The sequence below is a fragment of the Octopus bimaculoides genome, chromosome 24, assembly GCF_046866305.1.
Source record: "Octopus bimaculoides isolate indiv1 chromosome 24, ASM4686630v1, whole genome shotgun sequence".
NCBI classification, from domain to species: domain Eukaryota; kingdom Metazoa; phylum Mollusca; class Cephalopoda; order Octopoda; family Octopodidae; genus Octopus; species Octopus bimaculoides.
This window is the reverse complement of record NC_142951.1, coordinates 30,614,272-30,628,046: the sequence shown is the minus strand read 5'-3', so window position 1 is coordinate 30,628,046 and position 13,775 is coordinate 30,614,272. Positions and strand designations below refer to the sequence as shown.

At 35.8% G+C, this 13,775-nt stretch overlaps 1 protein-coding gene across 5 annotated transcripts in view; it reads left to right on the top strand.

The window, feature by feature from the left end:
- Nucleotides 1-4,848: 4,848 nt before the first annotated feature.
- LOC106883899 (uncharacterized) overlaps nucleotides 4,849-13,775 on the top strand; it is a 13,759-nt gene continuing 4,832 nt past the window's right edge. Inside the window, exons 1-3 of one of the 5 annotated variants that reach the window (XM_089341396.1) lie at nucleotides 4,849-4,945; nucleotides 6,681-6,780; nucleotides 11,529-11,689. In XM_089341396.1, coding sequence (XP_089197522.1) covers nucleotides 11,566-11,689 — 124 coding nt within the window. In that variant the 5' untranslated portion in view covers nucleotides 4,849-4,945; nucleotides 6,681-6,780; nucleotides 11,529-11,565. Of the gene's footprint in view, nucleotides 5,405-5,480; nucleotides 5,721-5,829; nucleotides 6,276-6,680; nucleotides 6,781-11,528; nucleotides 11,690-13,775 lie in introns of those variants that run through there. The other 4 variants (XM_089341397.1, XM_089341399.1, XM_089341398.1 and 1 more) reach the window with 4 other exon arrangements.

Below are 13,775 nucleotides of genomic sequence, written 5' to 3'. Positions count from 1 at the left end.
ATCCATAGTGGGTGGAAGTGCTTAGCAGTATTATGCCCGTCACTACAGTCTGAGTTCAAATTCAGCCGAGGTCGACTCTGCCTTTTATCCCTTCGGAGTACAATAAGTACCAGTTGAGCACAAAGGTTGATGTAATTGATAATCGCCCCCCACCAAAAAAAACACTGCTGGACTTGTGCCAAAATTTGAAACCGTTGTTATTAGTGCATTGTAAGTCAGCAAGCCTGGTTGACTCGTTAGCTTTGTTCGACAAAATGCATAGCAGCATTTCGTCACCGATGAAGACCATTGCTGACCTTCAGGAACATTGTGCGCTCTAGGACTAACTTATATTTTGTATTTGCAGCTCCATTGGTGGCTAATGAGCCCTGCTCTTGACAAGCATACACAACTGCAAACATTCCAAACCAAGCTTTCCCCAATCACTACACGCGCAGTGTGCTTTCGGGCAGCACGCTTAAATTCTTCATGCAGAATGTGCTCTCTCAAAAGTGTCACCCCCCCCCCCCTTAACCTGCTTTCTCCATCTGTGGCGATGACAGGCATTGTTCTCCCAGTCAGTGTCCTGCATATCACAGGCCTTTAATGAGGACTTGACACAGTCCTTAAATCGCAGCCTTGGATTCTGCCAGGGTCTCTTTCCATTCACAAGTTCCCCATGTAGCATCTGCTTAGGGATCCTGGTATCCGTCATTCTAATAAGGTGTCCAATCCAACATACATACATACATATATGTATATTATCTAAAACAGTTTGATTTGGTTTCCATGCTACCCCAAGTTTCACAGATCCCTAATGGAGCCCGTCTCTGTCAGACTTATGGACTGACCAAATGAATATATATATATATATAAGTATATATATATATATATATATATATATATATATATATATATATATATATATATATATATATATATATAGTTATTTATGTATGTATGTATATAATATATAAATATATATATATGTATGTATGTACATATATGTGTGTGTGTGTGTGTCTATGTATGTATGTATATATATATATAATTTAAAGTGCATTCCGTTAGGAACGAATTAGAGTAGAAAATAGATCTCGTTCACCCTTAGAATTACCAAATAGCTGGTAGTATTTCAAGTCAAGGTTTAGGCATTCATCGTGTGTAAAAAATAAAAATTGTTGACTATTTATTCAATTTATATATATATATATCATCATCATCATCATCGTCGTCGTTTAACGTCTGCTTTCCATGCTAGCATGGGTTGGACGATTTGACTGAGGACTGGTGAAACCGGATGGCAATACCAGGTTCCAATCTAAATTTGGCAGAGTTTCTACAGCTGGATGCCCTTCCTAACGCCATATATATATATGTATGTATGTATATGTATACAGGGTTAGTCACCGGACAGTAAATCAAAACCATTTAATTCCAAGATTAAAACAAAAAATTATTTTATGAGACTTCACTAATAAATTGACAAATGTTGGAAAAACAAAAACAGTGAATTTAACTCACAGCGTTCAATTAATAAACATTCATAATTGGAATGAATAAATTAAATTGAATATTAAGTATTTATGGAATTTTGATTTACTGTTTGAAGACTTTTGGCTAAACCTGTATGTTTGTATGTATGTATGTATGTATGTATGTATGTATGAATGTATGTATGAATCTATCTATCTATCTATATATATATTTATAAACATAAACATAATTAAGGGATCAGCAAATATTTGCTTCACCATATACCGAAGTTCAGAAATAGCAGCTGATCCCTTAATTATGTTTATAAATATATATGAGCTTTTAAATAAGTTCTCCACCAATAATGGTGCTTTCATACCGATGGGCTTGGTAAAAATTATTAATTATTAATTGATTTATTAATTAATAAATTGATAATCCTTTACCCTTTTAATTTGTATCTATCTATCTATATATATATGTTATTATGTTTTATATATATATATATATATAGAGAGAGAGAGAGGGAGAATTCACAAAAAAACAAAAAACGAAGACAGGTGGTGTAGACAACAAACAGATGCATTAGTTTAACGCTTGGGAATTGAAAAAGTCTTTAACGTTTCGAGTCTACGCTCTTCCACAGAAAGAAACAAGGAGAGAAAATAAAGAATGCGTAGTGGCTAGCAATCTATCATGGCAAAATGATATATATATATGTATATATATATATATATATATATATATGTATGTATCCTTTTATATGTGTCAGTCATTTGATTACGGCCATGCTGGATCACCACCTTTAGTGAAACAAATTGACCCCAGGACTTATTCTTTGTAAGCCTAGTACTAATTCTATCAGTCTCTTTTGCCGAACCGCTATGTTATGGGGATATAAACACATCAACATCGGTTGTCAAGCGACGGTGGGGGGACAAACATAGACACACGCAAACACACACACATATATATGATGGGCTTCTTTCAGTTCCCATTTACCAAATCCACTTACAAGGCTTCGGTTGGCCCGAGGCTATAGTAGAAGACACGTGCCCAAGGTGCCACACAGTAGGACTGAACTCAGAACGATGTGGTTGGTAAGCAAGCTACTTACCACACAGCCACTCCTGCGCCTATGTATATATATATATATGTGTGTGTGTGTGTGTGTGTGTGTGTGTGCATACATTATTTCTAGACAATTTTCTGCTTAAAACCATGTGAGGGAACTTGCAGTCTCACGGATGAAAGATGGTAATTTTGACAAATTTAGTTCTCACCACTTTCACACATTTAGAGATACATTCACTTTCTCTTTCTCCCAATCTATCAGTTTACTTACCTTTCTCTCTCTCTCTATCTACCAATCTATTTCTCCTTCTCTCTCTCTCTCTCTATATGTATATATATATATATATATATATATATATATTTATATAAATAAGGATAAGATCGATATTTAAAATATTGATCTTATCAAGTGGCCAGCATGGGAATAAAAACCATCAAAGGTAATAATTATTTAAAATTATAATACAGGGTATCTAAGAGATTGTCTTCGTCTTCGCTCCTTGTACTATGTGGACATTTATTGTGGTTTTAGAGTCAGAATTTGACTGCTATTTTTCAGCGTGGTGGTATCTCTTAGATACCCTGTATTATAATTTTAAATAATTTTAAATATATATATATATATATATATATATATAAATCTAATTCTCTCTCTTTCTCTATGCACACCCCTCCCTCTCAGTCAGTCAATTAATAGCAAGATACTAAATAAATAAACCAACCTGGTGATATAAATTTGACAATTAATTTCATCAGCAAAATTATGTACGTAAATCAACAAATTCTAAACAGAAATTTAAAATTAAAAAAAAACATTTGCGACTTTACTCTAAAACAATTTGGGCGTTATCACCAGAAATTATTACTGTTACTAATATCTGTTTCTAAAATTCTTTGAATTCTTCAGTATTATTAAATTTTTAGGAGCAAAGAAGCAGGACTTCAAGAAAAATTTGTTGTTGTTGTTAAATTTGCGAAGCAGGCAGAATCATTTGCACACTGGGCAAAATGCCTTGTGGTATTTCATCCATCTTCATGTTCTGAGTTCAGATTCCACCGAGGTCAATGATGATGATATTCTGACAACATCTGTTCAGACTAAGATTTAGAAAGAATTAGAAAATGATAGAAAAGAAAACGGTTATGAAAAAGAAAAGAAAACCATGGAAACCATGCACAGGATTCATTGATCAGGAAATTGGCTGTCACTGCTGACTAAGCGAAAACTGCTAAATTCAATCATTCTTTTCTATTCTAGGCACAAAGCCTGAAATTTTGGGGGAGGTGGGGGTGTAGGCAGTCGATTAGATCAACCCCCAGTATGAAACTGGTACTTAATTTATCGACCCCGAAAGGATGAAAGGCAAAGCAAAGAGTAAATGAATGAACCTTTTGATAGACATCCATCTTGTAAGGGCCACCTGTGAAGCAAGGTAGCAAAATGGCAGAAGCATCAGAGCGAGTAGCCTAGGGTATTCTATCTGACATGCCGGGTTCAAATGCTACTAAAAGAGGGCAGTAACATCGAACTCCATCCTTCACCAGAAGTCGCTCCGACAAAGGTGGAAAGTGGAAAGATGATCACAATGGCGGTGCTCCAGCATGGCCACAGTCATTGGACTGAAACATATAAAAGAATAAAAGAATATACATATATATATATATATATATATATATATATATATAATGCGAGAGAGTTAGGGGTTGATGATTCAACCCACTAAGGGATAGTATCTATCCAATATACTGCTGGAAGGGTACCCAATTATTGTTACACTAGTGTAGGATACCGCATATTCTCCTCCATTTTCTTATTGCTATATATATATATATATATATATATATATAAATTATATATATATATATATATATATATATATATATATATATATATATATATATGTTTGGATGTTCGAGCGGGTGTCAGAATAGTTAATGCACTTTTATTCATTCGTTCCAAGTCACTGATTCCTCATACTGTTACTTTAACTTTCCGGATGAATGCGTCCATTCAAGTGACAGAACACTTATTGCTTTAAACGATTGTGAAAATAAAATAAATAAATAAACACTCCAAGGTCCCCTTGTGGTTATCTCCCTTGTTTTATCCTGGGCGTTATGTCTCCTAGCAACTACCATAACGCAACGAATTCCGACTGGAAACGTTCTTCATTAGATAGAAAGGTTAAAAAAAATATATATATAAAGCTCGACAGATAAAATGAAAAAAAAAACATTCCTGATTTCTAAAAAAATTATTTCAAATTTCGGGAAATCTTTTGTATTGTAATATATTTTTTTTTATGTATAGTCATAAATATATTTCACCTGACTCTGAGCTACTGATAGCTCGGAAGTGATCTTGTGTCGTCAAAGAATTTTTTTTTTTCAGATTTCTCAATGTTCTACAAAAACTGTAAGTTTTATTATTAAAACTATCATTAGCATTATTATTGAATGTCTAATTTTTCCGCTTGAACAAAAAATAACGATATCTTATTTTCGATCTATTTGCGTTGTTAGTTGGCATTTTCGACTAATTCATCCGATTCCATTTTTAAAACCGAATTTTATTTATTTATTTACATATTTATTTATTCATTTTATTATTCATTCATTCATTCATTCATATATTTATTGGTATTTATCGTAATCCAAGCCCTGCGTACTTGTTTATCATCGTACGATGACAGTAAGTAAACCTTGAATCGCAAATCACAATCTAAATCAAATATCTATTATTTAAGAACAATTTCAGTGTCATTAATTATTATTATAATTAATCATCTTCTTTCTTTCATCGTTCTCTGTGCAACTCCAGATTTCGTCCTTGCTTAGTGCAACTTGTTATTAGAATAGATACGCGGTATTCCAGGTATGTACAAAATGGTCCAAGCTCGGTTTTTGCTTCGTCATGGCATCAGAGTAACTCCTGCTACCCTCTCTCTCTCGTACATACATACACAGTCACAGTTTCCTTAAAAACAATAACAAGCAGTTTTGGTTTCACTAATGTTGCTGGAATCGTTCAGGAAGTCCATTGTGTTATTTATTTCATTTCATTTTGTCTTTATCTCATTTATTTTAATTACATCAGACCTTAAAAGGAGAATATAGATGTCAGACACTATTAAGTTATTCTTGCTTCGATTAATTCACCATCGCAATATTATATATATATAAAAAAAAAGGTGTATATCTTTTTTCCTTGATCAACCATATATATATATATATATATATATATATATAATTTATATACACATACATACATACATACACACACACACACACATTTGTATGTTATGTATATATATATGTTTGTACGTATGTGGTTATGTATGTATATTACGTACATTTATGCATGTTACGTGTGTATTTACGTATGTGTATAGGCAATCACATGAGTGTATATATATATATATATATAAACAACGTTTAAATGAAACGATTTCGTGATTTGTGTGTGGGTATGTTTAATATTTGGTCAACACGCTAGACATATTTCTGTTCTGACACACACACACATTCTTTCATTCATTCATACAAACACAGACGCCAAGAGTTACAGACATTAAGAATGTTGGCAGTTGTTGTTTAGCCCTGGGATGGTTGGTCCTGATTGAGTTGACCATATGATCGAGGCCGTTCCAACCTTGATCATCCCGTCTTTCTGTATACATATATATATATTTTTTCAGTAGTATAGCCTTTCCTGTTTGAAGGTTTTTAGGATACGATTTGATAAGGTAAGGTTGAAATGAACTTCATTCAGACGGCACAGAATACTGTGTTCTTTCCGAAAACGATGAATTTACGAACGAAGATGAAAAAACAAAAATAGACATAATGATAATAATAATGATAATAAGAACAATACATCATTGATTTTAGAGTAATCTTTATTGTAAAAGTGCTGATAAATATTGCTGTCTTTCTTTTTTCTCTCACTGTTTTGCGTGGTTTGTTTGTGAAGGAGACACCAAAAGAGAAGCTTGAATAAGAATGGTTTCTCTCCCCAAAATTTTGAATACTTAATTTTCAGATTTTTTCTCTTTTGTAATTTTCACGCAAGTAATGGCATTTTGCTGCATTTTTTTCTAATGTGAAGCATAATCTACTGTCTTTTTTTCTCTTTTTCTTTTTCTCACTAGAATAACTAGAAACAATTTAGCTGTATTTCTCGACGCTATGGAATAAGCTACACAAATTCGAAATTTTGCAATGTGTTTCTTATCCAAGACATTCCTCCAGGTAAGTGACATACATACACGTAGATTATTTTCGTTGTTGTTTTTTCTTCTTTCTTTGTCTGAATTCTTCCTTTATTTATTATTCTTGGGTATCTCTGAATTATGAAATGTGGGCGAGTCGGATAATCGGTGGGAAACATCGAATCATTTCCATCTTGTGGACTTTGTACGAGTCTGGCCTCCAAACTAAACATTCCAACGAGATAATCTTCTTCGTTTGTACCTCGTAGAAGGAACGGCCTGACACAGTAGTTAAATCTCCCTCAACTCATGTACTACACCCTTCTCCCCCCCCCCTCTCTGTTAAAGGACACATTAGATAATGTTATCCTGCCTATTCAAAAAGTCGAGATGGTCACATTTGGAATACTTCTGTTAATAGATCTGCTCAATCGGGTGTTATCTGGGTCTAAACAACAACTGCCAACTGGAGAGCCTTCTAGAAATAGCAGCTAAATCATCCTAAAGATGGAAAGAGATATTAACTCATATACTCTTATCATCAATCATTACACTACATTCAACTATTGCCTTCCACTTATGATTCACATGAGTGGGAAGACTGATGGCAGCCTCACAATCACCACCTCTTCATTCCATCACATTAAAATGTGCTGCCTTATTCTAAAATGTTCAGAGAAGAGTGTCTAAAATCTTTTTCATTATCATCACCATTTTGTATCTACTTTTTATGTGGCAGCAGAATTGGACGGGTCACCAGGATCTCAGCCAGTTCCTATCTGGATTTACTGACCCCTCATGGAGTGGGTCAGAGGACCCACTTCACATTTTTATGTTTCATTCTTTTATATAAATATATATATATATGTAAATCAACCAGATAAGAGAAATGAGAGATGTTTATTCCATTTGTTGACAGCCGTTTCATAATATACATACATACACACACACACACACACACACAAGTATATATATATATATATATATATATATATATATATGTATACTAGCTGAGTATCATGTTGTTGGTGGGTAAGTTTCACAATAGAATTGCCTTACAGACTTTTTGGGAATAGTACACCCACATAAATTGGATTTCGGAGAAAAGCCAAAATTTTAGGATGTCTGGTGGGGTGGGGGTTAATGAAAAAAAAACTAAATAAAAATTTCATTATTGTTTTTAAATTACGTTTCATTTTCTGTTTGAAAATAAAGGAAGTAGAGATTATAATGGTAATCTCTGATTTACAAAATTCTTCTTTTTAACCTTCAAGACTTGTCACATTATTTTTAAGTGCATAGTGCAAAAAAAAAAAAAAACACTAGTCAAAATTGGTACTGACTCGGAGAAGAAGTTTGAAAAAAACTCATAAATTTTCGAATTTGTGTTTCATAAAAAGCTTCCTCCCATCATTTGCAAGAGTGTGGGTGAAAAACAAATTGGAAAAATCTCCATCAAAATGGAGAAAAGCCGGCATATATATATATATGATATATTTATTATATATATATATATATAGACACAGATTGCGATGGGTAAATTGTTGCTATTTTATATCTTTAATTTCGAGCTTGTGCATTGTTTGCTTTTGATTTTGTCAACTACACAGTATCGTAGGGTCAATTGGGCACCGTCTGAGAGAAAAAGAGCACCATGGCGCAATTCACTCTGCCAGAAATTTGGAAATGACATGCTGTACTGCTTGGCATTCATACCAGGAGCTTGGATACGAACATTTCAGAGTGTTTGAGTTTTCAATCTGAGGACATGTACCAAGAGTGATAAAACTCAAACATCCAGTCAACATCGTGGTGTTTGGAGTGATCACTAGTGATGGCAACATTATGCCTCCATTCATTTTCCCTCACGGTCTCAAACTCAACATGAAGGCATACATCAAATGCCTGGAGGAGGTAGTGTTGCCCTGGGTCAAGAAGGTGGCTGCTAGAAGACCCTATGTCTGGCAACAGGACTCTGCACCATGCCACACAAGCGGAGAACCCAGTAATGGCTGTCAGACAATTTCTGCAAGCACATCACCCCTAAAATCTGGCTCCTTACTTTTGAGTTTCTCACCAAAAGCAACATGGTACCACTTCTGCACCTACCCTATTCACCAGATTTAGCACCTGTGGATTTCCGTCTTTTCCCCAAAATGAAAATGTAGCTTAAAGCTCACCATTTTAATACCGTTGTCAAGATCCAAAGTGAATTACAGAAGGTCCTCATTTTGCTTATGGAAAACAACTTCCAGGCCGGAATCCAAAAGTGGCAGGAATGCTGGGACTGGTGTGTTGCTGTGCAAGGTGACTATTTCAAAGGAGATAATATTAAAACTTAGTAAATAAATTATTTTCTATTAAACATAACTAATCTGGGAATCTTTTGATACCATCTTGTGTGTGTGTGTGTGTGTGTGTATATATATATATATATATATATATATATATATATATATATATATATATATATATTTAAGAATTTAAGGAATGGAGAAAACGCATGTTATAATTGCATACTTTATTCCTACATATGTTTCAAAGGATTACAACCTGTGTGATCCATAGGGATCTTTGATATTAAAATTGTAACCTTCTCATCAGGGAAAGCATGGGAATCATCTTAAACGTAAGACATTATGACCGATTATGAAAACAATAGATGGATAAGGTTATCAGAAGAATTTTTATTCATTAAGATAGAAAAAATACACATAATTATATATATATATATATATATATATATATATACAGCATACCATTATGCATAACATTTGTAGATTTTGAAAAAGCTTTTGATTCTGGGAAAATTAGTGATATATTCAGAGGAGAAAAAGGGAATCGGAGGAGACTATTTAAAGTTATTAGGGAATGTGTACATCAACTGTAGAACTGCAGCAACTATGAACAACAAAGTAGTTGACATCAAAACTGGTAAAGGAGTCAGACAAGGAGACATGATAATCACTGAAATAATTCATGTCTGTATTAGAAAAGGTTGTTAAAAACTTCTATTGGTCAGATAATGGAATAAATATAAATGGATGCATGCTAAATCATCTCAGATTCACTGATGATACTGTACTCGTTTCCAGGAGCATCATTAAAGAACCAACAGAAATGCCCAGAGAAGTAAAAGAAGAAAGCTAAAAATGTGGGCTTAGAATTTATATTAGTAAAACAAAGATAATCTCCAAGCATCTAATCACAGCTGGAAGATGAAATAGTTGAACATGTGAACCAATTCATTTGTCTTGGACAAATATGCTTAAAGGATAAAAACCAGACTAAAGAAATTGAACGACAAATGCAGTTGGGATGGGCAGCCTTTGGTAAATTGAATCACATCATGAGCTGTAATTTGCTGAAGTGTCTAAAAAGAAAGGTCTTCAACCAGTGTGTGATGCCTACCAATACATATGCATCAGGAACGTGGATCACCAACAAGAGTATTGAAAATACATTAAGAGCAACACTAAGAACCATTTAAAGGGGAATACTGAAGATTAACAAAATGGTTAAGTGGCGAAACAACAGGATAAGGAGTGACAACAGGATTAATGGATCATCATCATCATTTAACGTCCGCTTTCCATGCTAGCATGGGTTGGACAATTTGACTGAGGACTGGTGAAACCAGATGGCTACACCAGGCTTCAATCTGATTTGGCAGAGTTTCTACAGCTAGATGCCCTTCTTAATGCCAATATTATCTGGAAAATATCTGGTCTTTTGTCAGCTGTGTTTAGAAGGAAGGATGGACAATAGATGGAATACCAAATTGACAGAGTGGACACCACATCCAGACAAAAAAAGGAGGAGCATAGTTATGGGTTGCCCTTTGGCAAGGCATGGCACCTGTCCAACCACACTGCCAGGAATATGGCAGAGGAGCTTGGCTGATGCAACAGTGCTTCTTACATTGATGCTAAGCAGAGGAATCCCAGAAGATCAATGGTCAGGATCACCAAGCTCTATCAAGAGAGTAACTGCAGTGCATCCATAGGGATGGCGTCCATGGTTGTGTAGTCAGCTAATGAAAGACTTACTATGACTCAAGCTTCCAAATCAAATTTGTAATAATGGAATTGGATAGTGACAGAGAATCATGGGGACCCATGAAAACAGCGAAAGGAAAAAACTCAATTACAGGACCAATTGGACTCATGCTTATCTGACTTATATGTTGTGGGCAGGTCTTCTCAAGTACAGCAAGGCACCACATAACTTGGTCCTTTGTCATTACCTTCATAAGGTTCAGCGTTTAGAGATTGGCCTTCATTCCATATCTTCTCGAGCCTTTCTCTTCCACAACTTCCCTCCACTTTAAGTGATCGGCACTTCTTTACACAACTGTCCTCATCCATCCACATCACATGACCAAACCGGCGCAGTCTCCTTTCATGCACATCGCATCTAATTCTTCTTATTTCCAACTTCTCTCTCAATAAACCAATACTTTGTTGCACATGCACACTGACATTGCACATCCAGTGGAGCATAACAGCTTCGTTCCTCTCCAGCCTTCTCATGTCCTATGTTTCACTACCATGCAGCATCACATTTTGTACACGTGCATCATACAATCTTCCCTTCATTCTGGGAGAGATCTTTGGTTGTCAACAGAGGTAAAAGCTCTCTCAACTTTCTCCATCATATTCTTCAATAACTGATATTAAAAGCTCTTATTTTGTTTTCCTCCTTGTTTTCATTTTTTTTTTGTCTTTACATTTTTTTTGTTAAAAAAATCGATTTCATCCTTTTTTTTCTTTCTTTTGACTCTGCCAGATCTGATAACAATAACAGCTATTCTAATAAATCCAAGATGTCTGAAAGTCCCATACAGCGCCGGAACTTGGAGAGTGAGATGTTGTTCTTACGTCAGCAACATGCTAAGACTTTGAAAGGAATGCATGAAGAAATCAAAGTTCTACAAAAGAGATGTACAGGTGAGAAATTTGGAATTAATTGGGGAGATTTTCTTATTTTAACTCATTTCAATCCCTTTTTTCCCCCCCCATCTATCTCCCCGACCCAATTCACCTGTCATTGGTGGGAGAAGGTTTTTAAGGGAAAATACACCCCGCTTCCATATATTCAAAACCGATGTCTTAAAAGTTAAATGCTCTTCGTATTGCTATCTTTCTATAAAAATATTAATTTATAACAAATATATAAAAACAAATTAAGATCTACAACAATCATCATCATCATCATCATCGTTTAACGTCAGTTTTCCATGCTGGCATGGGTCAGACGGTTTCGACTGGTGTCTGGGAAGCCAGAAGGCTGCACCAGGCCCCAATCTGATCTGGCAGTGTTTCTACAGCTGGATGCCCTTCCTAACGCCAACCACTCTGAGAGTGTAGTGGGTGCTTTTTATGTGCCACCGGCACAGGGGCCAGAGGAGCTGGCATCGACCACGGTCGGATGGTGCTTTTTACGTGCCACCGGTATGGAAGTCAGTCAAAGCGGCACTGGCATCGGTCACGTTCGGACAGTGCTTTTTATGTACTACCAGCACGGGACCCACAACTACCAATTTTTATTTGATATTGCTGATGTTGATGAATCAATCTTGGAATATCGCCCAATTAACCGAATTACAAGACAAGATTCTTCAGTGGTTGGCACAGCGTTGACTAATTATGAATTTCTACATGTTGTGAAAATTGTAATTCACCCTGTTACCTTACTACAGTATTCGCTGTTCAACAGTGAATTGACTTATGTCCCTTTACTAGTTATCTCCCCTCAATTTTTATTTACTTTTTTAATATCCCTAAACTGAACAATTACCCTGGTGTGTTTATATGTAGTAGCAGCAACAACAGTGCCACCCTCTCATGGAAAGTGGTCAGTACTCCAGTGGGAGTCCTACTTCAAACTTTACCAAAGTTGAAGTACTTTTTGCCACCAAAGAAGAATTTTAGTCCTTGTGACATAGTTTTAGTGATGTTAGTACATATAGTCATAAATCATGGCTGAATGGTCAAAAAGGTTGTTTTACAACCTTGTGGTTTCAGGTTCAGTCCTACTGCATGGCACCCTGGCCAAGTCTCTTTTACTATAGCCCCAGAGTGACTAATGCCTTGTGAATGTTTTCTTTTTGACCCTGAGAATCCTTGCAACACCAGTGGGAAGAAATGTTTTTTTTTAATATTTTAAGCTAGTCCTTAGGAAAGTGGATTTTAGGAAAGTGGATTTTAAGAGAAATAAAATAAACTGTAAAGCTATTTTTTTTAGAAAACATCGATATTTTTGAATATTGTTTTATTATTTAGTATAATGAGTGGAGCTGCTGGAGGCGCAATGGCCCAGTGGTTAGGGCAGCGGACACGCGGTCATAGGATTGCGGTTTCGATTCCCAGACCGGGTGTTGTGAGTGTTTATTGAGCGAAAACACCTAAAGCTCCACGAGGCTCCGGCAGGGGATGGTGGCGAACCCTGCTGTACTCTTCCACCACAACTTTCTCTCACTCTTACTTCCTGTTTCTGTTGTGCCTGTATTTCAAAGGGCCAGCCTTGTCACACTGTGTCACGCTGAATATCCCCGAGAACTACGTTAAGGGTACACGTGTCTGTGGAGTGCTCAGCCACTTGCACGTTAATTTCACGAGCAGGCTGTTCCGTTGATCGGATCAACTGGAACCCTCGACGTCGTAAGCGATGGAGTGCCAACAATAATGAGTGGAGCTTGTGGTGTGAGTTACTTCCCTTGCTTTAAAATCCTTACCATAGCTACTCTGGATGCAGGTGTGTCCGCAAACTATCACCTGGTTGCCTAAATTAATTAATACACAACGAAACATTTCAATATCACAAACCAATACATAAGGCTGTGAGCTGGCAGATATTATTACCGTGCTTCGCAAAATGCTGAACGGCGTTTTGTCTGTATGTTCTGAGTTCAAATTCCACACAAGTCGAATTTGCCCTTCATCCTTTCAGGGGGTGGGGTGTTTCAATAAAATTAAGTACCAGTTGAGTACTGAGGTCGAGGCAATCGACTTACTCCCTCCCCCGAAGTTGCTG